Genomic DNA, 23,778 nt, shown 5'->3' with positions numbered 1-23,778 from the left:
GCTGGAATGAAACTAGATGTCTGCTATCACCACTTTGATTAAATCCAAACTATTTGTCCTTGACAAAGCAGTATGTAGTGTCCTTATTGGCAGCCTGCTTAAAATGTACCTATTGAAAATAAGAAATCATCTACTCACAAATTATTAAACTTAATAAAATAAATAATTTAGCAAGTTCAGTATACAAAACGATCTCTTTCAACTTTCTTTGTATCAGCAAGAAACAAAAAAATGACACTTCAAAAAGTGATACTATTTATAATAGCATCAAAAGATATGTAGGAATAAAGTTAGTAACATATCTGTAATACTTGTAAACCAATAACTACCAATTAGTATTAAATAAAAATGAAGAAGTCCTAAGTAAATAGATGGATGGCTAGAACTCAATAAGCAAAGGCATATACCAAGCCACAGAGTGTCAAAACAAAATTGTAAAGATATTAAATCTTTCAAATTTTTTTTACAGAATTAAAGCAATGTCAGTAAAATTCCTACTAGATTTGTTTTGTGTGTGTGTGTATTAAAGAAAAGGTAATCCCTAAATATATACAGAATTGCAAAATAAATGTCAAGACATAGCCAAGTTCCAATTTCAAAACTTACTACCAAAGCTAAAGTAATCAAGATGGGGGTGGTACTGAAACAAGGACATACAGATCAATTAAATACAAGTGAGAGTTCAGAAATAGACCCATACTTCTGAGGTTAACCTGTTTCAACAAGAGTGCTAAGTTAATTAAGTGGGGAAATGGAGTAGTCTGGAGTAGTCTTTTAAACAAATGGTGCTGGAATAACTGGATATCCATACACAAAAGAATCAAACTAGAACCCCGTCTCACACCATATACAGAAATCAACTTACAAGAGAATCAACAATCTAAATATAAAGGCTATGACAATAAATCTCTAGGGGGAAACATTGGGTAAATCTCTTTGACCTCTGATTAAGCAATGATTTTTCTTTGACACCTAAGCTGTACAAACAACCAAAGAAACAATGGGTAAGCTGGCCTTCATCAAAATGAAACACTACTGTGTATCAAAGGACACAAGTAAGAAAGTGAGAATACAGCCCTGGGAGAAAATATTTACAAGTCATATATCAAAGAAGGGTCTCTTTTCCAGAACACATAAAGACAAATAAACCAATTTCAAATGGGCAAAGTACTTGAATAGACATTTCTATGAAGAAGGTATACAAATGAACAATGGGTACATGAAAAGATGCTCAACATCACTGGTAACAGTAGAGAAATGCAAATTGAAACAACAATGTGATATAACTTCATACTTACTAGAAAGGCTATATAATTTAAAAAAATGGAAAATAACAATTGTTGGAGAAGATATGGAGGAACTGGAACCCTTCTACATTGCTGTGCAAAATAGTCCTTGCTTCTATGGAGACTTGATAATACCTGATTTCCATGTCACTAGATTTTACCAGAAATATTTCTCTTCCATTTTTTTCCACCTCACCTCATCTCCTAAAGTTTATTGTCATACAGTTTATAGTTCTGAACACTGAGCTTCCCTTTGAGGCCATTGACTACTCTTCTAGGTAATATCTGGCTTATTAAGTATTCCTTCTCACTCTGCCCACTCTCACCAAGATAAGATATTTTCAAAATTAGCTAATAAATGATACAATACCACCACGGGGATTTCTAAAGTTAAAATGAATGTTTACCCTTTCAACAAACCTCAGTACTGTTTGCCTTTCTCTTTACTTCTTTTCTGGCTTTTTTTTTCTGTTGTACAGCACTTTATCATTCAAATCACCACATTTATTTATTTATTTATTTATTTATTTATTTATTTATTTATTTAGCAGTTGAGTTCCTCTATATGCAGATACTGTATTAGATACTGGAGAATGGATGTCATCCATTCCTTCAAATAAATTTTGGGTGGATGAGTATGAGTGATTACCAGTAGTGGAGGTGGTGGGAGGTAACAAAAGTAAATGTAATACAAATACTTCCCCTGGAGGTTCTTTTCCAAAGATGAAATGCATTTTGCAATGAGGGAACACAAGCTGTGAATCCCAGTTCTACACCATAAACGTTGTTTGGCATAAGTCATCTTCCTCAACAGGAGTATAAAAACTGAGAACTTGAGGTTATGAAGATTTAAAATAATGTAATTACATACTATGTGGTTGATTGTTAGTAGCTCTTATATCTGACAGCTACTCTAAACTTACCTTACCTTTGCTTTTGAGGTTTTATTATATTTACAAAGTTTTTCTCCCAGTCTTACAAAATGATTTATGTACTGAAAATGTGTCTTGACTCTCTCCTTTGGAATAAGGGCTGACTTCCCACATACCTCATGCGCTAAGTCCAAGACTAATTTCTTAAGCTTAGGAACCCCACAGATACTGTGAAAATGAACAAAGGGAAGCCTCACTAAAGTGGAGTCAGGAGGACAGCAGGGGTAACTCTCACACCCTACCACTCTGTCAATGACAAGAAGTATCAATCATAGATCCAAAAGAAGAATCCTCAAAGGCAAGAATCATAAATTACAGACCCCAACAACAGTAACAAAAATGTACATTGTGTCTCCTATAAGAAATTGATGACCCCTGCATCTTGGCCAATGAGAAACAGTCATCACCCTGAACTCTTGTTTCTCTCTGATGGACTTGTTTAAACAATTCCTCTTAAATAATGTTCCTCTCTAAAATAATGTTTGTGAGACTTGCCTATGGTTTGCTGTCACTTGCTTGTTCTGTATTGCAATTCTCTGCCATTCCCCAATTCACCCATTTTTTTTTTGCTGGAAAAATTAGCAGTTTTATGTTTAAGGTTAATAATACTTACTTTCTGTACTACAGTTTAGGTAGACAGGAGGTTTATTTCCAGAGCACCATTTCTTAATCTGGTAGAAAGTAAAATAGTCATTGATACACTTCGCAAGGTTGTAATTGGGAAAGAACAGTAATGAATTAAGTATGAAGTCTCTGGTGGCTCTGGAGATCCTATGTTGAACTTCTAAAAAAGATGATAAGATTAGATTTCATTATAGGAAATGAACTACCCTGAAAAGAATAAATCCCCCAAGGATGATCCAACAAAGCTCAGGAATTAAAAAACAGATGATTATATTCAAGAACACTAATTATTTCCCAATAAGTTTGTTAACTGACATCCAGTGACATACTTTGTGTTGATAATTGTGGAGTTCTGAAAAGTCTCTTTGGTGAAGTGGGTGTGCATGTGATAAGACTTCCTGGCACCTGATAAGGAGAGGAAACCACCACTATTTTTTTTTTTTACATTTCTAATCCCAATTGATCAAGTAAGGAAATAAAGAGAAGTTGGAGATATAGCCTAGAATTCAACAGTAGAGAACAGATAGGGAAATTATGACATATTTGAGAGGAGAAAAATCTTCAAGGGAACCAGCTGATAGATAACTACTATAGAGATAGTTAACGCTCCAGAATGTATTTACTATGAACAGTTATTAGAGACTAAGTTCCTGGAGATATGCTTAATTTATGAATTGATATTTATTTTTAAATAAATAATATTTATAATATTATTATAAAATCAATTATTTTAAATATTATAATATTTATAATATTATGATAATATTTATTATCAAAATAAATTTATGAATTTTTATCATGAATTCAGTTTTTTAGAAAGAAGATAAAAGGCTAGCTTAAACAGAAACTTCATGGAAGATACTGTGGGCAAAAAGATAGCCAAGAAGTGAAACTTCAAGTGTCCAACATGGTGATTCTATTCATTGTAGATTTTAATTTTTTTAAATTTATTTATGATAGTCACAGAGAGAGAGAGGCAGAGACACAGGCAGAGGGAGAAGCAGGCTCCATGCACCGGGAGCCCGCCGTGGGATTCGATCCCGGGTCTCCAGGATCGCGCCCCGGGCCAAAGGCAGGCGCCAAACCACTGCGCCACCCAGGGATCCCTCATTGTAGATTTTAAATTGATAAAGACACAAATTGTTGATCCAAGTTAAAAAATTCAGGATATTGGCTAATTGAACAGATGCCAAGTTCCTTGCAACTTACTAACTGGAAAATTAAGGTCAACAGATGCTGTCAATAACCTTAAGTCAAAGCTACTTTTGATGCTTGCTTACCTTCAAGAACACTTGCTTTCATTTAATTGTTGGCCTCTGCCAATTCCATAATTTCCTTTCAGTTCATTATTTTTGGCACAGTATCACTCATAATGTTTGTTTTGCTCCTCAAAAGTGAAAGTCTCTTTTGACTTTCTAATTGCCAAATCTACTGGCTTCCTTTTTGTTCTCATCCTACTCCACATTACTCTTTGCAACATAATCCTCCCAAAAAAGTCTTTCAAAAACTTTCTAAAACAGTAATTTATTCCTATTCTTACTCTTAAACAACAATTACTCTCTAGTCCCCTAAATGATCATTTCATTTTAGATTAGGGCTCACAGACTCAAATGAGTCTTCCTCACAACACAAAGTATTCTTTGAACAAGTGTACAAAAATATACAAATATTTGCTTTCCATGCTTTGGGTATTCCTTTGAGAGAATGAGTGCTAAGGCATATCTGTTAACAAGTTTTTTCATCTGTTATGCAGAAGCTTAACTCTTACACACGTGAAATATTCATTCTCAAAGGAAGTTAAGGGCTATTCTTTTGTGGCCAGTGAAGGCCTAAGGGAACAAGGCAGGAGCCAGTGTTTATGGTGCAACAGAAAGGGAGGATGTGGGAAATTATTCAGGCCAGCTGAAATGCACATTGGAGGGTGAATTAACAACTGCATTTACAATGGCCATTTTAGTAACTATCTCTCCAAATCTCAAAATCAGAGAAGGAAAATGAGGAAATACACATTCAAGAATACTGTAGAAAACAGTCCTGGAAGGGAGGGAAGCTGGCTTAGATAATTATATGGACATCAGATGCATATAGAGATTTTCTTCCTGGAAAATCTTGTTAGGTTGCTCACAATCTTGTGACTTTTCATTTAATTAGGGAAAAAAAGCCACACTGCAAAGCCTTCCTTGAACAAAACTGTCAGCCTCTCCCAAGGACTCAAGGTTCCTCTCCATTCTTCCTTCTCTTCATCTCACTACAAACTGCCATAACATCAAAGGAAAACACTTTTAAAGATAATAATGGCTTCATATAGTTGAGATAGAATTTATTCTAACTTTCTGAGGACTGCTCTTCTAAAATGAAAGCTGCTTTTTTGTGTTCTCTCTGTCTGACAGGTGAGTCTCAGGAAAAATGTTCCTAAAATTCCCCATATCTGTTGCAAAACAAATTATTTAAGTCATGCCATGGAGTTACTAGAGGTGGGGATAGAGCAGAGGAAACTTGTCAAAGGACTTGTAGGTCAGGTTCAGTCCCATCAGTTCAGCATGAAGATCCCAGCTCTAACAAGGCGCCCAGAATATCATAGGCACTCAAATGTTATGAACCTATGTCAAGTACAGGATTTTCCCAAAACCTAAAACTTAATTGTCTATTAATATCCTTAGTTCACTCCTACTTATTTATTTACTGCTGATTTCTGGGGAAAGAGAAATTTTGTAAAGTCCTTACCCTTACCAAATTGCAATGTGGCATCTATGAGGGTACTGAAAATGCCTGAAAGGTAGTTGAACAGGACAAGTTTGATGTAGGCAGAAGTACTTTTAGTAAACAAGAAGCTCAGCAGATACATGAGGGGAATGGCAGACCAGCCATACAGCATGAAGATCAGCATTGTGTCCAGAAAATGGTAATCTGTGATGTAAATATCCAATTGGCAGAATTTAAATGCTCCCTGAAACACAGAGAGCATAGAGATAAAGGCAAGTAAAAAATAATACAAGCCAGAATGTTTAGAGAAGGAGATAGCAACTCCTATCACTATTTAGCATGGGCATATTCATTAATTGAATCAATTAGCCTCTAAAAAAAGCTCCAGCTTAGGAGCATAAAGGTAGGATACTCCTACCTCTACTACACCAAAGGACAGTCCAATGAGCAAACCACCACAATTCCCTTAATTTTTTTCTACCTGGAATTGTTTTTAGCTTATTTATTTTTATTAAAATTAAAAAAAATTAAGTTCAATTAGCCAACATATAGTACATATCATCTAACTGATGTATAAACTGATATCATCAGTTTCAGATATCGTGTTCAATAATTTATCAGTTGTGTATAACACCCAGTGATGGAATATTTTTTTTAATTAACAGTCAGTATACTTTCCCCTAATAATCCTAATAACTCTCACCTTTCCCAGAAAGTAGGTTATTTCTGTAGAAAGCCTATTTCTCTAAAGATTTTTTCTTATCTCTGGTTATAACTTATCTATCATACCTTTGAACTGGGTCCCCTACTCACATCACATTGACCCAAGGAACTCTGGGGCTTCCTTCTTATATTTTTCTAATTGAAATTTAAAAACAGACACTGAAGCATAAACTTAGAGGGACTTAAATTGAATGAATGATGATGGTGGAGATAAATCTGTAGTTGTTAAAGCAAATTTCTAGAAATCAGTATCTCATTAGTAAATGCAATTTCTCTACAAATGTCAGGGTTGTCTCTTTGGGCAGTTACATAATTATATAGCAGGACAACCAAGAAGCAAATAACACAGTTAAGCTAAGAATTGTTATGCAATTGTGATGTCCTTGGTTGTGATAGCAGTAGCAAAAGAAGACTGGTAGGTCTTAGTTGAATTCAATACCTATAGTTGGTTTGTTTCTGAATAAGCATACTGTAAACCTAAACTGAATAAATAGAGTGAAGTACCCAAATACAAGTCATATGATCTAACAGTCCCTGTGTTTGAATGCTTAAAATCCTTGAAAGCCACAGATCAAAACTTATTTCAAAGAAAAGTCAAATTCCTACTTGGATAAATAATATATTCTGTTCTTGGACAAGAAGACTGTGAATATGCAGATTCTATGAAAATTGATCTATAAATAAACATGCAAACAAAGTTTCAAGTAAATATTTTTTTAAAGAATATTTTTGTTTATTTGAGAGAGAGGGTGAGAGAGAGAGAGAGAGAGAGAGAGAATGAGTAGGTGTAGAGGGAGAGGGACAAGCAGACTTCCTGCTGAGCAGGGAGTCTGGTGTGGGGCTTGACCCCAGGACTCTGGGATCATGAGATCATGACCTGAGCCAAAGGCAGATGCCCAACCAACTGAGCCACTGAGGTGCCCCTATATTTGTTATTAATTTTTTTATAACATGGTGCTGCAACATTGGGTGCATAAATATTTGCAAGTGTTAGATCTTCTTGTTGGATTGTCCCCTTTACTATGATAGAGACCTTCTTCATCTCATTACAGTCTTTGGTTTAGTGTCTAGTTTTTCAGATATATGTATTGCTACTCCAGCTTTCTTTTGACATCTATTTGCATGAAAAATGTTTCTAGATCCCTTCACTTTCAATATGTAGGTGTCTTTAGGTCTAAAACAAGTCTCTTGTAGGCAGCATATAGATAGCCCTTTTTTAAAAAAAATTCATTCTGACACTCGGGGTCTTTTGATTGGAGCATTTAGTCCATTTACATTCAGAGTAATTGTTGATAGATATGTATTTTTTGCTATTTTATTATTTTCTGTTGTTTCTGGAGATTTTCTTTGGTCCTTTCTTTCCTTCACCATTTTTGGTCTTTTCTTTCCACTCAAAGCATCCTCTTTAATATTTCTGGCAGGGGTGGTTTAGTAGGCACAAACTTCTTTAGTTTCTGCTTGTCTGGGAAACTTTTTATCTTTCCTTCTATTCTGAATGATAGGCTTGCTGGATAGACTATTCTTGGCTGCAGATATTCCCCATCAGTATGTTGAATATATCATGCTACTTCCTTATGGCTTGCCATGATTATGTTGAAAGATTTACTAGCTTTATGTGTTTTTTCTTGTATGTTAAGAACTTCTTTTGTCTTTCTGCGTTTAAGATTTTTCTTTATCACTCTATTTTGCAAATTTAATTACAATATATCTTGGTATTGGAATGCTTTTGCTGATTTTGATGGGAGTTCTCTGTGCTTCCTGGATTTGGATGTCTGTTTCGTTCCCCAGATTAGGGAAATTTTCAGCTATTATTTTGTCACATAAATTTTCTACCCCCGTTTCTTTCTCTTCTTCTTCTGGGACTCCTATAATACAAACGTTTTAATGTTTGATGGAGTCACTGAGTTCCCTAAGTCTATTTTCATGTTCCATAATTCTTTCTTTCTTTTTGTTCATTTAATATTCTGTATTACTAATTCATTTCTCTGCTTCTTCTAGCCTACTGTTCATTACATCAAGCCTGTTTCCAATCCCAGTTACTGCATTCTTCATTTCTGTTGGATTATTTTTTAATACTTCTATTTGGTAAGGGTCTCCTTGATGTCTTCCATTCTTTTACAAGCCCAGCAAATATCCTTATGATTGTTGCTTTAAATTCTCCATCAGGCATGTTACTTACATCTGTTTCACTTTAATTTCTTTCTTTTTTTGAGAGAGAGAGGCAGAGACACAGGCAGAGGGAGAAGCAGACTCCATGCACCGGGAGCCCGACGTGGGATTCGATCCCGGGTCTCCAGGACCGCGCCCTGGGCCAAAGGCAGGCGCCAAACCGCTGCGCCACCCAGGGATCCCTCACTTCAATTTCTTGCTGTGGTCTCATCTTGTTTCATTTGGGATGAATTCCTCCATCTTGGCATTTTGTCTAAATCATTACCTTCTTCTTTGTGTTAGAAAAGCTTGTTGTTTCCTGCTCCTGAGAGTAAATGGCTTTATGAAGAAGAGATCATGTAGTGCCCAGAGCCTGGTGTTCAACGTCTCTGGTGTGAGCTGTGTGTGCCCTGCTGTTGTGTTTTGTGTGCACCATCCTTCAGGCCAGTTGTCTGCAGAAGCTCTCCTTGTCTGCAGTGGGTAATGTTTGGTTCTTGGTCAGAATGTGATGAGTTTTAAGTAGGTGTGCTTTAGTCTGCTTATAAATGAGACCTGATACCAGTTCCACTAGAACTGAAACCCAGCAGTAGTCTTTGATTGGGAGTTGTGGTATGGTCAGAGGTTTCTGCTGTCATCTGGGGAAGGTGCTCACTGTACTAAGACTGAGGCATGCTTGACTGAGAAGGGCAGTCCCACCAGAGCGCAGGGGCGTGGGACTTGTAAGCAAGTTAGGCAGCCTGTGGGGGCACCTCTGCCCTGCTTCCTGAAGGTGGCTGTGTGTATATGATGAGGGGCAGGGGAGTGAAATAGTGACAGCCAGCTCCTTTGTCTCCAGGAGAGGTGTCTCTGTGAATCCTGCCTCTCAGGCAAGAAGAGCAAATGATCACCCCCCCTGCTGTCTGCCTCTGGATTGTTTGCCTGCCTTCTTTCCAGGAGCAGTGTAGTGTCTTCCAGGCTCTATCCCTGTCAAGCCTGCTGATCTTTAAAACTCTAGGCTTTAGAGATGTGATATGGGCAGGGGTTTGTGCTGGTCCGCTGGGGGAGAAACCCACCATGCTGGACTGAGGCAAGCTTGACTGAGAAGGAAGGGCAGTCCCACAAGAGCCCATTGGGTGGGACTTTGTGTCAGCAAGTTAGCCAGTGGGTGTCAGCCCTGCACTGCTTCCCACAGGTGGCTCAGTGTTTTTCCTAAAAGGTGGGGAGGGAAGTGATGCCAGCCACCTCCTTCATCCCTGGAGAGGTATCTCCATGAAGGTTGCTTCTCAGGGAGGTGTTCAGGGAGGTGCTCCATGAAGAGCAAATATTGTCACCCTTGTGTGTCCCAAGCATTCTTCAGACTGCCGTTTTCACCCATTCATGTACTCCCACGTTTGCCTGCCTTCTCTCCAGGAGCAGGGCAGTGACTTCAGAGCTCTATCCTAGCCCAACCTGCAGACCTTTTAAAACTCTAGGCTGTAAGCCCGGATGGTTGCAAGAACTCACAAAAATAATCCACCCCTCCCCCTCTTGTTTTCCCAGCAATGGCATTGGAGAAATGTTCTTCTGTGCATTCCTGTGTGCTGTACTCTCTCTCACTCTTCTTTGTGACTATAGCTCCCTCCCATCCACAGTACCAGTGACCTGCCCCTACACCATGTCTCCACACTTCCACCTTCTATGATGTAGCCTCTGCTCTCCCTTTAGTTGTGGAGTTTGTTCTGTCAGTCTTCAGGTTGATTTTTTGAGTACTTCGAATTATTTGATAGTTATCTAGTTGTGTTCTTGGGAGCAGATGAGCTTAGCACCCTCCTCTCCCGCTGCCATCTTCTCTTAGAGTTGGTTTTTCTAAGGTCTCTCTCTTTGGTTTGCAAATGGCCACCTTTTGGCTGTGTCCTCAGATGAACTTTACTATGTGCATGAACACTTATGTCTTTTTGTATATTCAAATATCCTCTTCTTAAAGAGGATACCAGTCAGATTGGATTAGGTCCTACCCTAACTATTTCATTCTAACTTAGTCACCTCTTTGAAGGCCCTATCTCCAAATACAGTTATGATTTGAATCACATAATTAGAAAATAGGAATTTTCCAAGGGATATGGAAGGAAAATGAGGCCTCAAGAAAGTGTATCTAACACTTACCAGTAGTAAGCAGCAGGTAATGAAGAAGATGATGAAATCCCACAGTAGAGCAGAAAGCCAGTACACAGGGATGTAAACCCCACTCAGGAATTGGATGTGCTTTGCCTTAGTGACTTGTTCAGTCACTGTCAGGAGACAAAAGCCACTGATCAGAAGAGTCATGCCAAAATGTAGATTTAAGGCCACCTGGAGTCCATCTGACAATCTACAGAAGAAGGAACAAAAGTAGATATATCAGGAAACCAATACAGCAGAAAACATAAATTTCTATCAATAACTTTTTAATCATGTAAATGTAATCATATAGGTATCAAATTTGAGTGCATCTTAAATTAGGGGCACCTGGGTGGCTCAGTCAGTTAAGCATCTGCCTTCAGCTTAGATCATGATCTCAGGAATCCTGGGATCTAGCCCTCTGTCTGGCTGCCTGTTCAGTAGGGAGTCTGCTTCTCCCTCTCACATGACCTTCCCCCTTGCTCCTGCTCTTGCTCACTCTCACTCTCTCAAATAAATACATAATCTTTTAAAAATGTCAAATTTTAATAAAAAGAATAACATACGTTCCACTTTGTTTTTTAGGCTTAGAGTAAGGCTGAGGTTTATTGAAGACTGTTATGGAAGCATTAGAGCCAGCAACTGTCATGAAAAGAATGTTGTCTAATATTGCCAAGGCCAGAGATGGTGAATGATATGCTTGATTGTTGAAAAGAGCAGTAAGAATTATTTTATTTGTCTTCACCTCAATGGAAAATGCAACAATGCATAAGTGAATACAATCTTCATTTTCCATTAAGTATTTCAGTAGGTCACCTAAGATGAGGAAATAATGTTGGTCAGTTTATCCACAAAAGAGATAATCTACAAAGTTATGTTGGGGAAAGAAACAAATGATCTATTTGGTTCTCATCCCTTTCAATTTTCTTATAATGATTATTTCAAACGTTTGTCATTCTCCTCACGCACTCTACACTATTATTAAATTCCAAGCTCTCCCATTTCATAGCCTATGATCTGGATTCCTACTTCACTGAGAAAACACAGGCAACTTGGTATAGATTTTCTTGACTTATCTTAGATTCATAAGTACTTCCACTTACAGATTTTATTGCTTAAAGCAGAAAATTTTTCTCTGTGAAAATAAAAAAGCTGGATTTAAAAAAATCACCTCTTTGAAGGTATTAGATACCTAAAAAAAGCAATCAACATATAGGGGATAAACCCTTAGAAGGAATGGAAATGCACTGAATTGAGCCAAACATTCTATATCCTTTTTTCCTTTAAAGCATTTTAGATTTATAATTGATGGAATGCATTGGTAAATACTCAAGCCTTCAGTGGGGCTTCTAAAGGGCTATACCCTAAGAGTAAGAGTGAGTAAGATGTAGATGAGTTCTTACAAAAATTTTAACCCAATATTAAATTACTTAAATCCTCAATTAGATTTATATCTTCCCTTAATCTCATTGCCTTTCAGGAGTTAAATCTCCTCTGGAGAAGATAATCTCAAGTAAAGTATATATAATTTTCATATACAATTTTGGCATTCAATTAAAAAATCACTAGATATACTAAAAAACAGAACCAAGAAAAAGAACAGATAATAGAAACAGATCCATATATAAACTAGATATTAGAGACAGAATATTTTCCAGAGAACTGGAGTCCATAGGAAGAATCAAATACTTATGTTAGAATTGATAAAGCACATAAATTACAATCAACATATAACTCATAAATCAATGTATAACTCATGGACACAAATGAGGAAAGACTGGAAACTGGAAGACAGGTTGATTAGAAAATACCCAGCTAAAAGCACAGTAGGAAAGAGAATGGGGAACAAAGATAAAACATAAATTAGCAATATTAGAAATGATACAGGGGAAATCACTACAGATCCTGCAGCCATCAAAAGGGTAATAAAGGAATACTCTGAACAATTCTACAAACATAATTTTACAGTTTATTATTATTTTTTTGATAAATTAATTTTTACTGGTGTTCAATTTACCAACATACAGAATAACACCCAGTGCTCATCCCGTCAAGTGTCCCCCTCAGTGCCCGTCGCCCATTCACCCCCACCCCCCGCCCTCCTCCCCCTCCACCACCCCTAGTTCATTTCCCAGAGTTACAAGTGTTTATGTTCTGTCTCCCTTTCTGATATTTCCCACACATTTCTTCTCCCTTCCCTTATATTCCCTTTCACTATTATTCATATTCCCCAAATGAATGAGAACATACACTGTTTGTCCTTCTCCGATTGACTTACTTCACTCAGCATTATACCCTCCAGTTCCATCCACGTTGAAGCAAATGGTGGGTATTTGTTGTTTCTAATGGCTGAGTAATATTCCATTGTATACATAAACCACATCTTCTTTATCCATTCATCTTTCGATGGATACCGAGGCTCCTTCCACAGTTTGGCTATTGTGGACATGGCTGCTAGAAACATCAGGGTACAGGTGTCCTGGCGTTTCATTGCATCTGTATCTTTGGGGTAAATCCCTAGCAGTGCAATTGCTGGGTCATAGGGCAGGTCTATTTTTAACTCTTTGAGGAACCTCCACACAGTTTTCCAGAGTGGCTGCACCAGTTCACATTCCCACCAACAGTGTAAGAGGGTTCCCTTTTCTCCGCATCCTCTCCAACATTTGTTGTTTCCTGCCTTGTTAATGTTCCCCATTCTCACTGGTGTGAGGTGGTATCTCATTGTGGTTTTGATTTGTATTTCCCTGATGGCAAGTGATGCAGAGCATTTTCTCATGTGCATGTTGGCCATGTCTATGTCTTCCTCTGTGAGATTTCTCTTCATGTCTTTTGCTCATTTCATGATTGGGTTGTTTGTTTCTTTGGTGTTAAGTTTAAGAAGTTCTTTATAGATCTTGCATACTAGCCCTTTATCTGATACGTCATTTGCAAATATCTTCTCCCATTCTGTAGGTTGTCTTTTAGTTTTGTGGACTGTATCCTTTGCTGTGCAAAAGCTTCTTATCTTGATGAAGTCCCAATAGTTCATTTTTGCTTTTGTTTCTTTTGCTTTCATGGATGTATCTTGCAAGAAGTTACTGGGGCTGAGTTGAAAAAGGATGTTGCCTGTGTTCTACTCTAGGATTTTGATGGAATCTTGTCTCACATTTAGATCTTTCATCCATTTTGAGTTTATCTTTGTGTATGGTGAAAGAGAGTGGTCTAGTTTCATTCTTCTGCATGTGGATATCCAATTTTCCCAGCACCATTTATTGAAGAGACTGTCTTTCTTCCAATGGATAGTCTTTCCTCCTTTATCAAATATTAGTTGACCATAAAGTTCAGAGTCCACTTCTGGGTTCTCTATTCTGTGCCATTGATCTATGTGTCTGTTTTGTGCCAGTACCACACTGTCTTGATGACCACAGCTTTGTAGTACAACCTGAAATCTGGCATTGTGATGCCCCCAGATATGGTTTTCTTTTTTAAAATTCCCCTGGCTATTCGGGGTCTTTTCTGATTCCACACAAATCTTAAAATAATTTGTTATAACTCTCTGAAGAAAAGTCCATGGTATTTTGATAGGGATTGCATTAAACGTATAAATTACCCTGGGTAACATTTACATTTTCACAATATTAATTCTGCCAATCCATGAGCAAGGAATGTTTTTCCATCTCTTTGTGTCTTCCTCAATTTCTTTCAGAAGTGTTCCATAGTTTTTAGGGTATAGATCCTTTACCTCTTTGGTTAGGTTTATTCCTAGGTATCTTATGCTTTTGGGTGCAATTGTAAATGGGATTGACTCCTTAATTTCTCTTTCTTCAGTCTCATTGTTAGTGTATAGAAATGCCACTGACTTCTGGGCATTGATTTTGTATCCTGCCGCACTACCAAATTGCTGTATGAGTTCTAGCAATCTTGGGGTGGAGGCTTTTGGGTTTTCTATGTAGAGTATCATGTCATCGGTGAAGAGGGAGAGTTTGACTTCTTTGCTAATTTGAATGCCTTTAATGTCTTTTTGTTGTATGATTGCTGAGGCTAGGACTTCCAATACTATGTTGAATAGCAGTGGTGAGAGTGGACATCCCTGTCTTGTTCCTGATCTTAGGGGAAAGGCTCCCAGTGCTTCCCCATTAAGAATGATATTTGCTGTGGGCTTTTCGTAGATGGCTTTTAAGATGTTGAGGAATGTTCCCTCTATCCTTACACTCTGAAGAGTTTTGATCAGGAATGGATGCTGTATTTTGTCAAATGCTTTCTCTGCATCTAATGAGAGGATCATATGGTTCTTGGTTTTTCTCTTGCTGATATGATGAATCACATTGATTGTTTTATGAGTGTTGAACCAGCCTTGTGTCCCGGGGATAAATCCTACTTGGTCATGGTGAATAATTTTCTTAATGTGTTGTTGGATCCTATAGGCTAGTATCTTGTTGAGAATTTTTGCATCCATGTTCATCAGGGATATTGGTCTGTAATTCTCCTTTTTGGTGGGGTCTTTGTCTGGTTTTGGAATTAAGGTGATGCTGGCCTCATAGAATGAATTTGGAAGTACTCCATCTCTTTCTATCTTTCCAAACAGCTTTAGTAGAATAGGTATGATTTCTTCTTTAAATGTTTGATAGAATTCCCCTGGGAAGCCATCTGGCCCTGGACTTTTGTGTCTTGGGAGGTTTTTGATGACTGCTTCAATTTCATCCCTGGTTATTGGCCTGTTCAGGTTTTCTATTTCTTCCTGTTCCAGTTTTGGTAGTTTGTGGCTTTCCAGAAATGCGTCCATTTCTTCTAGTTTGCCTAATTTATAGGCATATAGCTGTTCATAATATGTTTTTAAAATCGTTTGTATTTCCTTGGTGTTGGTAGTGATCTCTCCTTTTTCATTCATGATTTTATTAATTTGAGTCTTCTCTCTCTCTTTTTAATAAGGTTGGCTAATGGTTTATCTATCTTCTTAATTCCTTCAAAGAACCAACTCCTGGTTTTGTTGATCTGTTCCACAGTTCTTCTGTTCTCGATTTTGTTGAGTTCTGCTCGAATCTTAATTGACTCTCTTCTTCTGCTGGGTGTAGGATCTGTCTGCTGTTTTTTCTCTAGCTCCTTTATGTGTAAGGTTAGCTTCTGTATTTGAGTTCTTTCCAGTTTTCGAATGGATGCTTGAATTTGGATGTATTTCCCCCTCAGGACTGCTTTTGCTGCATCCCAAAGATTTTGAACGGCTGTATCTTCATTCTCATTAGTTTTCATGAATCTTTTTATCTTCCTTAATTTCCTGGTTGACCCTTTCATCTTTTAGCAGGATGGTCCTTAACCTCCACGTGTTTGAGGTCTTTCCAAACTTCTTGTTGTGATTTAGTTCTAATTTCAAGGCATTATGGTCTGAGAATATGCAGGGGATGATCCCAATCTTTTGGTATCGGTTCAGACCCGATTTGTGACCCAGCATGTGGTCTATTCTGGAGAAAGTTCCATGCGCACTTGAGAAGAATGTGTATTCAGTTGAGTTTGGATGTAAAGTTCTGTAGATATCTGTGAAATCCATCTGGTCCAGTGTATCATTTAAAGCTCTGGTTTCTTTGGAGATGTTGTACTTAAAAGACCTATCAAGTATAGAAAGAGCTACATTGAAGTCACCAAGTATAAGTGTATTATTATCTAAGTATTTCTTCACTTTGGTTATTAATTGATTTAAATATTTTGGAGCTCCCACATTCGGGGCATATATATTGAGGATTGTTAAGTCCTCTTGTTGGATAGATCCTTTAAGTATGCTATAGTGTCCCTCTTCATCTCTCACTGTAGTCTTCGGGGTAAATTTTAGTTTATCTGATATGAGGAGGCTACCCCTGCTTTCTTTTGAGGAGCATTTGAATGGTAAATGGTTCTCCAACCTTTTATTTTCAGGCTGTAGGTGTCCTTCTGTCTAAAATGAGTCTCGTGTAGACAGCAAATAGATGGGTCCTGTTTTTTTATCCAGTCTGAAACCCTACGCCTTTTCATGGGGTCAGTAAGCCCGTTCACGTTCAGAGTTACTATTGACAGATATGAGTTTAGTGTCATCATATCTATTCAGTCCTTGTTTTTGTGGATTGTTCCACTGAATTTCTTCTTAAAGGGGAAATTTAAGAGTCCCCGTTAAAGTTTCTTGCAGAGCTGGTTTGGAGGTCACATATTCTTTCAGTTCCTGCCTGTCTTGGAAGCTCTTTATCTCTCCTTCCATTTTGAATGAGAGCCTTGCTGGATAAAGTATTCTTGGTTGCATATTCTTCTCATTTAGGACCCTGAATATATCCTGCCAGCCCTTTCTGGCCTGCCACGTCTCTGTGGAGAGGTCTGCTGTTACCCTAGTATGCCTCCCCATAAAAGTCAGGGATTTCTTGTCTCTTGCTGCTTTAAGGATCTTCTCTTTATCTTTGGAATTTACAAGCTTAACTATTAGATGTCAAGGTGTTGAAAGGTTTTTATTGATTTTAGGGTGGGATCTCTCTATTTCCTGGATCTGAATGCCTGTTTCCCTTCCCAGATTAGGAAAGTTTTCAGCTATGATTGTTCAAATACATACTCTGGACCTCTGTCCCTTTCAGCGCCCTCGGGAACACCAATTAAACATAGGTTTTTCTTCCTGAGGCTGTCATTTATTTCCCTTAACCTATCCTCATGGTCTTTTAATTGTTTGTCTCTTTTTTCCTCAGGTTCCCTCTTTGCCATCAACTTGTCTTCTATGTCACTCACTCGTTCTTCCACCTCGTTAACCCTCATCGTTAACCCTCTAGTTTGGATTGCATCTCGTTCAATTGATTTTTAATTTCTGCCTGATTGGATCTAAATTCTGCAGTCATGAAGTCTCGGTGAGTTCTTTATGGTTTTTTCTAGAGCCACCAGTAGCTGTATAATAGTGCTTCTGAATTGGCTTTCTGACATTGAATTGTAATCCAGATTTTGTAACTCTGTGGGAGAGAGGCCTGTTTCTTTTTTTTTTTTAATAATTAATTTTTATTGGTGTTCAATTTACCAACATACAGAATAACACCCAGTGCTCATCCCATCAAGTGTCCCCCTCAGTGCCCGTCACCCATTCACCCCCACCCCCCGCCCTCCTCCCCCTCCACCACCCCTAGTTCATTTCCCAGAGTTACAAGTGTTTATGTTCTGTCTCTCTTTCTGATATTTCCCACACATTTCTTCTCCCTTCCCTTATATTCCCTTTCACTATTATTCATATTCCCCAAATGAATGAGAACATACACTGTTTGTCCTTCTCCGATTGACTTACTTCACTCAGCATAATACCCTCCTGTTCTATCCACGTTGAAGCAAATGGTGGGTATTTGTCGTTTCTAATGGCTGAGTAATATTCCATTGTATACATAAACCACATCTTCTTTATCCATTCATCTTTCGATGGACACCGAGGCTCCTTCCACAGTTTGGCTATTGTGGACATTGCTGCTAGAAACATCAGGGTGCAGGTGTCCCAGCGTTTCATTGCATCTGAATCTTTGGGGTAAATTCCTAACAGTGCAATTGCTGGGTCGTAGGGCAGGTCTATTTTTAATTCTTTGAGGAACCTCCACACAGTTTTCCAGAGTGGCTGCACCAGTTCACATTCCCACCAACAGTGTAAGAGGGCTCCCTTTTCTCCGCATCCTCTCCAACATTTGTGGTTTCCTGCCTTGTTAATTTTCCCCATTCTCACTGGTGTGAGGTGGTATCTCATTGTGGTTTTGATGTGTATTTCCCTGATGGCAAGTGATGCAGAGCATTTTTTCATGTGCATGTTGGCCATGTCTATGTCTTCCTCTGTGAGATTTCTCTTCATGTCTTTTGCCCATTTCATGATTGGATTGTTTGTTTCTTTGGTGTTGAGTTTAATAAGTTCTTTATAGATTTTTGGAAACTAGCCATTTATCTGATATGTTATTTGCAAATATCTTCTCCCATTCTGTAGGTTGTCTTTGAGTTTTGTTGACTGTATCCTTTGCTGTGCAAAAGCTTCTTATCTTGATGAAGTCCCAATAGTTCATTTTTGCTTTTGTTTCTTTTGCTTTTGTGGATGTATCCTGCAAGAAGTTACTGTGGCCAAGTTCAAAAAGGGTGTTGCCTGTGTTCTCCTCTAGGGTTTTGATGGAATCTTGTCTCACATTTAGATCTTTCATCCATTTTGAGTTTATCTTTGTGTATGGTGCAAGAGAGTGGTCTAGTTTCATTCTTCTGCATGTGGATGTCCAATTTTCCCAGCACCATTTATTGAAGAGACTGTCTTTCTTCCAGTGGATCGTCTTTCCTCCTTTATCGAATATTAGTTGACCATAAAGTTGAGGGTCCACTTCTGGGTTCTCTATTCTGTTCCATTGATCTCTGTATCTGTTTTTGTGCCATTCCTGCCTGTCTTGGAAGCTCTTTATCTCTCCTTCCATTTTGAATGAGAGCCTTGCTGGATAAAGAATTCTTGGTTGCATGTTCTTCTCATTTAGGACCCTGAATATATCCTGCCAGCCATTTCTGGCCTGCCACGTGTCTGTGGAGAGGTCTGCTGTTACCCTAATATTCCTCCCCATGAAAGTCAGGGACTTCTTGTCTCTTGCTGCTTTAAGGATCTTCTCTTTATCTTTGGAATTTGCAAGCTTCACTATTAAATGTCGAGGTTTTGAACGGTTTTTTATTGAATTTAGGGGGGTATCTCTCTATTTCCTGGATCTGAATGCCTGTTTCCCTTCCCAGATTGGGAAAGTTTTCAGCTAGGATTTGTTCAAATACATATTCTGGCCCTCTGGCCCTTTCGGCGCCCTCGGGAACCCCAATTAAACGTAGGTTTTTCTTCCTTAGGCTGTCATTTATTTCCCTTAATCTGTCTTCATGGTCTTTTAATTGTCTGTCTCTTTTTTCCTCAGTTTCCCTCTTTGCCATTAACTTGTCTTCTATGTCACTCACTTGTTCTTCCACCTACTAACCCTCGTCGTTAGGACTTCTAGTTTGGATTGCATCTCATTCAATTGATTTTTAATTTCTGCATGATTAGATCTAAATTCTGCAGTCATGAAGTCTCATGAGTCCTTAATGCTTTTTTCTAGGGCCACCAGTAGCTGTATAATAGTGCTTCTGAATTGGCTTTCTGACATTGAATTGCAATCCAGATTTTGTAACTCTGTGGGAGAGAGGGCTGTTTCTGATTCTTTCTTTTGAGGTGAGGTTTTCCTTCTCGTCATTTTGCTCAGTGCAGAGTGGCCAAAAACAAGTTGTATTGGGAAAAGGAGAAAAAGAGAGAGAAGGAAAGAAAAGAGAAAAAGAAAATAGAAAAAGAAAAAAAAGAGAAGAAAAAGAGAAAGAAAGGTGAAAAAAATTGGGGGTGGGGAAGCAATCAGAAATCAATAAGAAAAGAAAAAAGAAAAAAAAAACAAAAAAACACAGGGAAGTATCTTCTGAATCTGTATACATTAAGTCCCTTGACTTCCCCTGGAACTGGTCCGTCTAGCTGGTCTTCTGGGGGAGGGGCCTGTTGTGCTGATTTTCAGGTGTTAGCACTTGGGGGAGCTGCTCTGCCCCTGCCTTCTGCAGGGCTCAGCGGGGGTTGTTTACCCCGTGAGGCCCCAGGAGGAACAGCCGCAGTTGCTATGGCAACTCTGGAAGGCTGGATTCAGCCCCCCGCAGTAACTCCGGGCTCTCCCTCTGCAGGGCCTGGAGGCTCCGGGGCGGGGCCGCTGATCTGCTCAACTCGGGGCAGGAGTGTCCTTGCTGTCCTGGGACCTCTCGGCCTCTGCCTGTCCCGGGGGAGGCCGGATCCTGGGCTATGTCCCAGCGCCCTGTGCTCCCGGCCTGCGCTGTTGGATTTGCGCTCCCGCCCCGCAGCCCCCTCCGTGGAGCCGTCGCCCGAGCCCCTCCGAGCTGCTCCGGGTCCCGCCGTGCACGCTGCAGCCCTTAGGGAGCTCGGCGCACTCTCCCGGGGGCGCAGGTGTCTGTTAGTGTCCCCGGGAGCCCGAGGGCATCCCCGCCCTCCTGGGTCCTGCTCTAACTCCCCGCGGGCCCCTTCCGCCCGGGAAGGTTGGTGCAGCTCCTGCTCTCCCGGACGGGGCTCTCCTGTCCTGGGGACACTCGCCCCGGCCTCAGCCCGGCTCCTCGCGGGGCCCCTCCCCCTTGGAGGACTTTTGTTTATTTCTTTTTCCCGACTTCCTACCTTGATAGAAGCGCGAACTCTTCTCACTGTAGCATTCCAGCTGGTCTCTCTTTAAATCTCAGGCCGAATTCGTAGATTTTCAGGATGATTTGAAGGTTATCTAGGTAATTTGTTGGGGACAGGTGATTTGGGGACCCTACTCTTCCGCCATCTTGCCCCTCCTCCGAGAGGACTGTTTCTGATTCTTTCTTTTGAGGTGAGGTTTTCCTTCTAGTCATTTTGCTCTGTGCAGAGTGGCCAAAAACAAGTTGTATTGGGAGAAGGAGAAAAAGAGAGAAGAGAAAGAAGGAAAGAAAAGAGAAAAAGAAAAAAGGAAGAAAAAAGAAAAAAAGAGAAGAAAAAGAAAGAAAGGAGAAAAAAGGGTGGGGGAAGCAAATAGAACTCAAAAAGCAAAAGAAAACAAAACAAAACAAAAACAAAAAAAAGAAAAAAAAAACAAAAAACACGGGGGAGTATCTTCTGAATCTGTAGACTTCTAGTCCCTTGACTTCCCCTGGAACTGGTCCGTCCAGCTGGTCTTCTGGGGGAGGGGCCTGCTGTGCTGATTTTCAGGTGTTAGCACTTGGGGGAGCTGCTCTGCCTCTGCCTGCTGCAGGGCACAGCGGGGGTTGTTTACCCCGTGAGGCCCCAGGAGGAACAACCACAGTGGCGGCGGCCAGCTCTGAAAACCTGGATTCAGCCCCGGCAGTAACTCCGGAGCTCTCTGTCTGCAGGGCCTGGAGCCTCGGGGCGGGGCCGCTGATCTGCTCAGCTCGGGGCAGGAGCGTCCTTGCTGTCCTGGGCCCTCCCGGCCTCTGCCTGTCCCGGGGGGGAGGCCGCATCCTGGGCTGTGTCCCCGGTGCCCTGTACTCCCGGGCCTGCGCTGTTGGATTCGCTCCCGCCCCGTAGCCCCCTGCGGAGCCGCTGCCCGAGCCCCTCCGAGCTGCTCCGGGTCCCGCCGTGCGCGCTGCAGCCCTTAGGGAGCTCGGCGCACTCTCCCTGGGGCGCAGGTGTCTGTTAGTGTCCCAGGGAGCCCGAGGGCATCCCCGCCCTCCTGGGTCCTGCTCCAACTCCCTGCGAGCCCCTTTCCGCCTGGGAAGATTGGTGCAGCTCCTGCTTCTCCGGGACGGGGCTCCCCTGTCCTGGGGACACTCGCCCCGGCCTCAGCCCGGCTCTTCGCGGGGCCCCTCCCCCTCGGAGGCCTTTTGTTTCTTTATTTCTTTTTTCCCCTGTCTTCCTACCTTGATAGAAGCGTGAACTCTTCTCACTGTAGCGTTCCAGCTGTTCTCTCTTTAAATCTCAGGCTGAATTTGTAGATTTTCAGGATGATTTGAAGGTTATTTAGGTAATTTTTTGGGGACAGGTGATTTGGGGACCCTACTCTTCCGCCATCTTGCCCCTCCTAACTCCATGTAAATTTTTTAAAACAAAGTGGGAGTAGTTAAGCCTAAATATTATTGCTAGATAATTTCTAGCTAATGAACCAAGCAGTAACAATTGAAAATGGCTATCAGTGTGGTTACTGTATTATTCTCTTGTATTTTTAGTTTCATTATCAATATAACAATGAATAATATTCAGTTAATCATTTTACCTTTTTAATGTAAGTAGTATACTGCATTTCAAAAAATGATTTTATTCTTTATCCTCTGCCCTTATATGTGACTTCGGTTAACAAATGCTTACCTAATATTTGTAGTGGAGGAATAACAGGGACAATTATTTGTAGTCAGTCAATCTATTACTTGTAGGTTGTGATCAGTATTATAAGGAACAATCAACATTTCTGAAATGTATTTTCACAACAGAAACTCAATAAGAGAAAAAAAATAACCACACAGGCTTGCCAATACTGCAAGATTTTTGCTAACTCAAAAGAATACTGTTCACCAGGAGGCAGTTAAAGAAAAAAAAAAACATTATCTGGGAGGATACTCCAGATACTTCCTCCTCATTTAACTGATGTCTGTAATAAAAATATCTGCTAAATCTGGGTGATTACTCAGATTAAATGATATACAAGTAGAATGCTTAGCTAGGTTCTTGTCATAAACAAGTGCTCAGTAAATGTAAATTATTATTACTACTACAGTAAGTGTATTCAGAGGAGCTAGCACATTAAGTCTTTAGTTATACTGTAGCCAAGTATACAGTTAAGACCTTCTTTGCAAATCAAACAACCAGATATTCATCTAAGAGCAGTGTTTTTTACTTAACGAATCTTACCTTGCACTTCCTTAAGTGTGTGTTTGTCAGACTCTAGTATACTTCTAAGATGTTTTAGGAAAATCAGGGCCAAACTAGAATTTCCAGAAATAGATAAAGGCACAATTGTTCTACCATATTGATCCAAATTCATTTCTCTGGCCTTTTCATTAATATTATATGAAAGCTTATCAGCTTCTGAGAGAAAAATAAAGGAACCTAGAAGTGCCAGCATCTGTAGCGCAATCAGTTTCCAATTCCTCCAACTGAACATCGCCCTCTTTATGAACATGGCCCAGAACTGCTGGTGGTAGAGGGAATACTAAAGAAGGAAGAAAGAAACAATATTACCATATTCATGGACCTAAACAGATCATTCATGATGAAATTCATTAAGATGAGTGAACACTCTGGAATTTTATGGGAGAAGACACATAACATTTTTCTAAATAAATACTGAGAATAGAATCTAAGCACATTATAATACTACATGAGAGTATGACCAGTCTTTTCTTTATAAGGCAAGAGTCAACAGACTATGACCTGTTTTTGTAAAAAATTAGGTCCAAATTTTCCTGGAACTCAGCTATATCCATTAATTTCTGTATTGTCTATAGTAGCTTTTGTGCTACAAGGACAGGTAGAGCAATTCCAAGAGAGACCTTGTGGCCAACTTCACCTTACATATCTATTATTCCTTTATATAAGTTTGCTGATCTCTGTTGTATTAAATACAGTGTTCAAGGTCTGGATTTTCATATAATACACTTAAAATCTCAATAAGATGATTTTCTCCAGTCAAGAAAATCAGGCTTCTCTATAGGAGGAAGAAATAATTAGGAGGAGAAGGAAAGAAATGCTAGGCATCTCAGAGGGACTTCATATGGTGAGGACTGCACTGATTAGGGAAAGA

The 23,778-nt window shown here is 39.6% G+C and overlaps 1 protein-coding gene across 1 annotated transcript in view; it reads right to left on the bottom strand.

The window, feature by feature from the left end:
* Positions 1-23,778, bottom strand: part of LOC129519855 (phospholipid-transporting ATPase ABCA3-like) — a 142,501-nt gene that overhangs the window by 28,302 nt on the left and 90,421 nt on the right. Inside the window, exons 19-23 of the mRNA XM_055340687.1 lie at positions 22,887-23,187; positions 11,098-11,347; positions 10,534-10,742; positions 5,573-5,785; positions 2,832-3,002 (exon numbers count right to left, since the gene is read on the bottom strand). Of these exons, the coding sequence (XP_055196662.1) occupies positions 2,832-3,002; positions 5,573-5,785; positions 10,534-10,742; positions 11,098-11,347; positions 22,887-23,187 (1,144 nt within the window). The remainder of the gene's footprint in view (positions 1-2,831; positions 3,003-5,572; positions 5,786-10,533; positions 10,743-11,097; positions 11,348-22,886; positions 23,188-23,778) is intronic.

The sequence above is a fragment of the Nyctereutes procyonoides genome, unplaced genomic scaffold (genome assembly GCF_905146905.1).
Source record: "Nyctereutes procyonoides isolate TBG_1078 unplaced genomic scaffold, NYPRO_anot_genome, whole genome shotgun sequence".
In the NCBI taxonomy this organism is placed as follows: domain Eukaryota; kingdom Metazoa; phylum Chordata; class Mammalia; order Carnivora; family Canidae; genus Nyctereutes; species Nyctereutes procyonoides.
The sequence above is the reverse complement of the archived record's forward strand: the minus strand, read 5'-3'. Positions and strand labels throughout refer to the sequence as shown.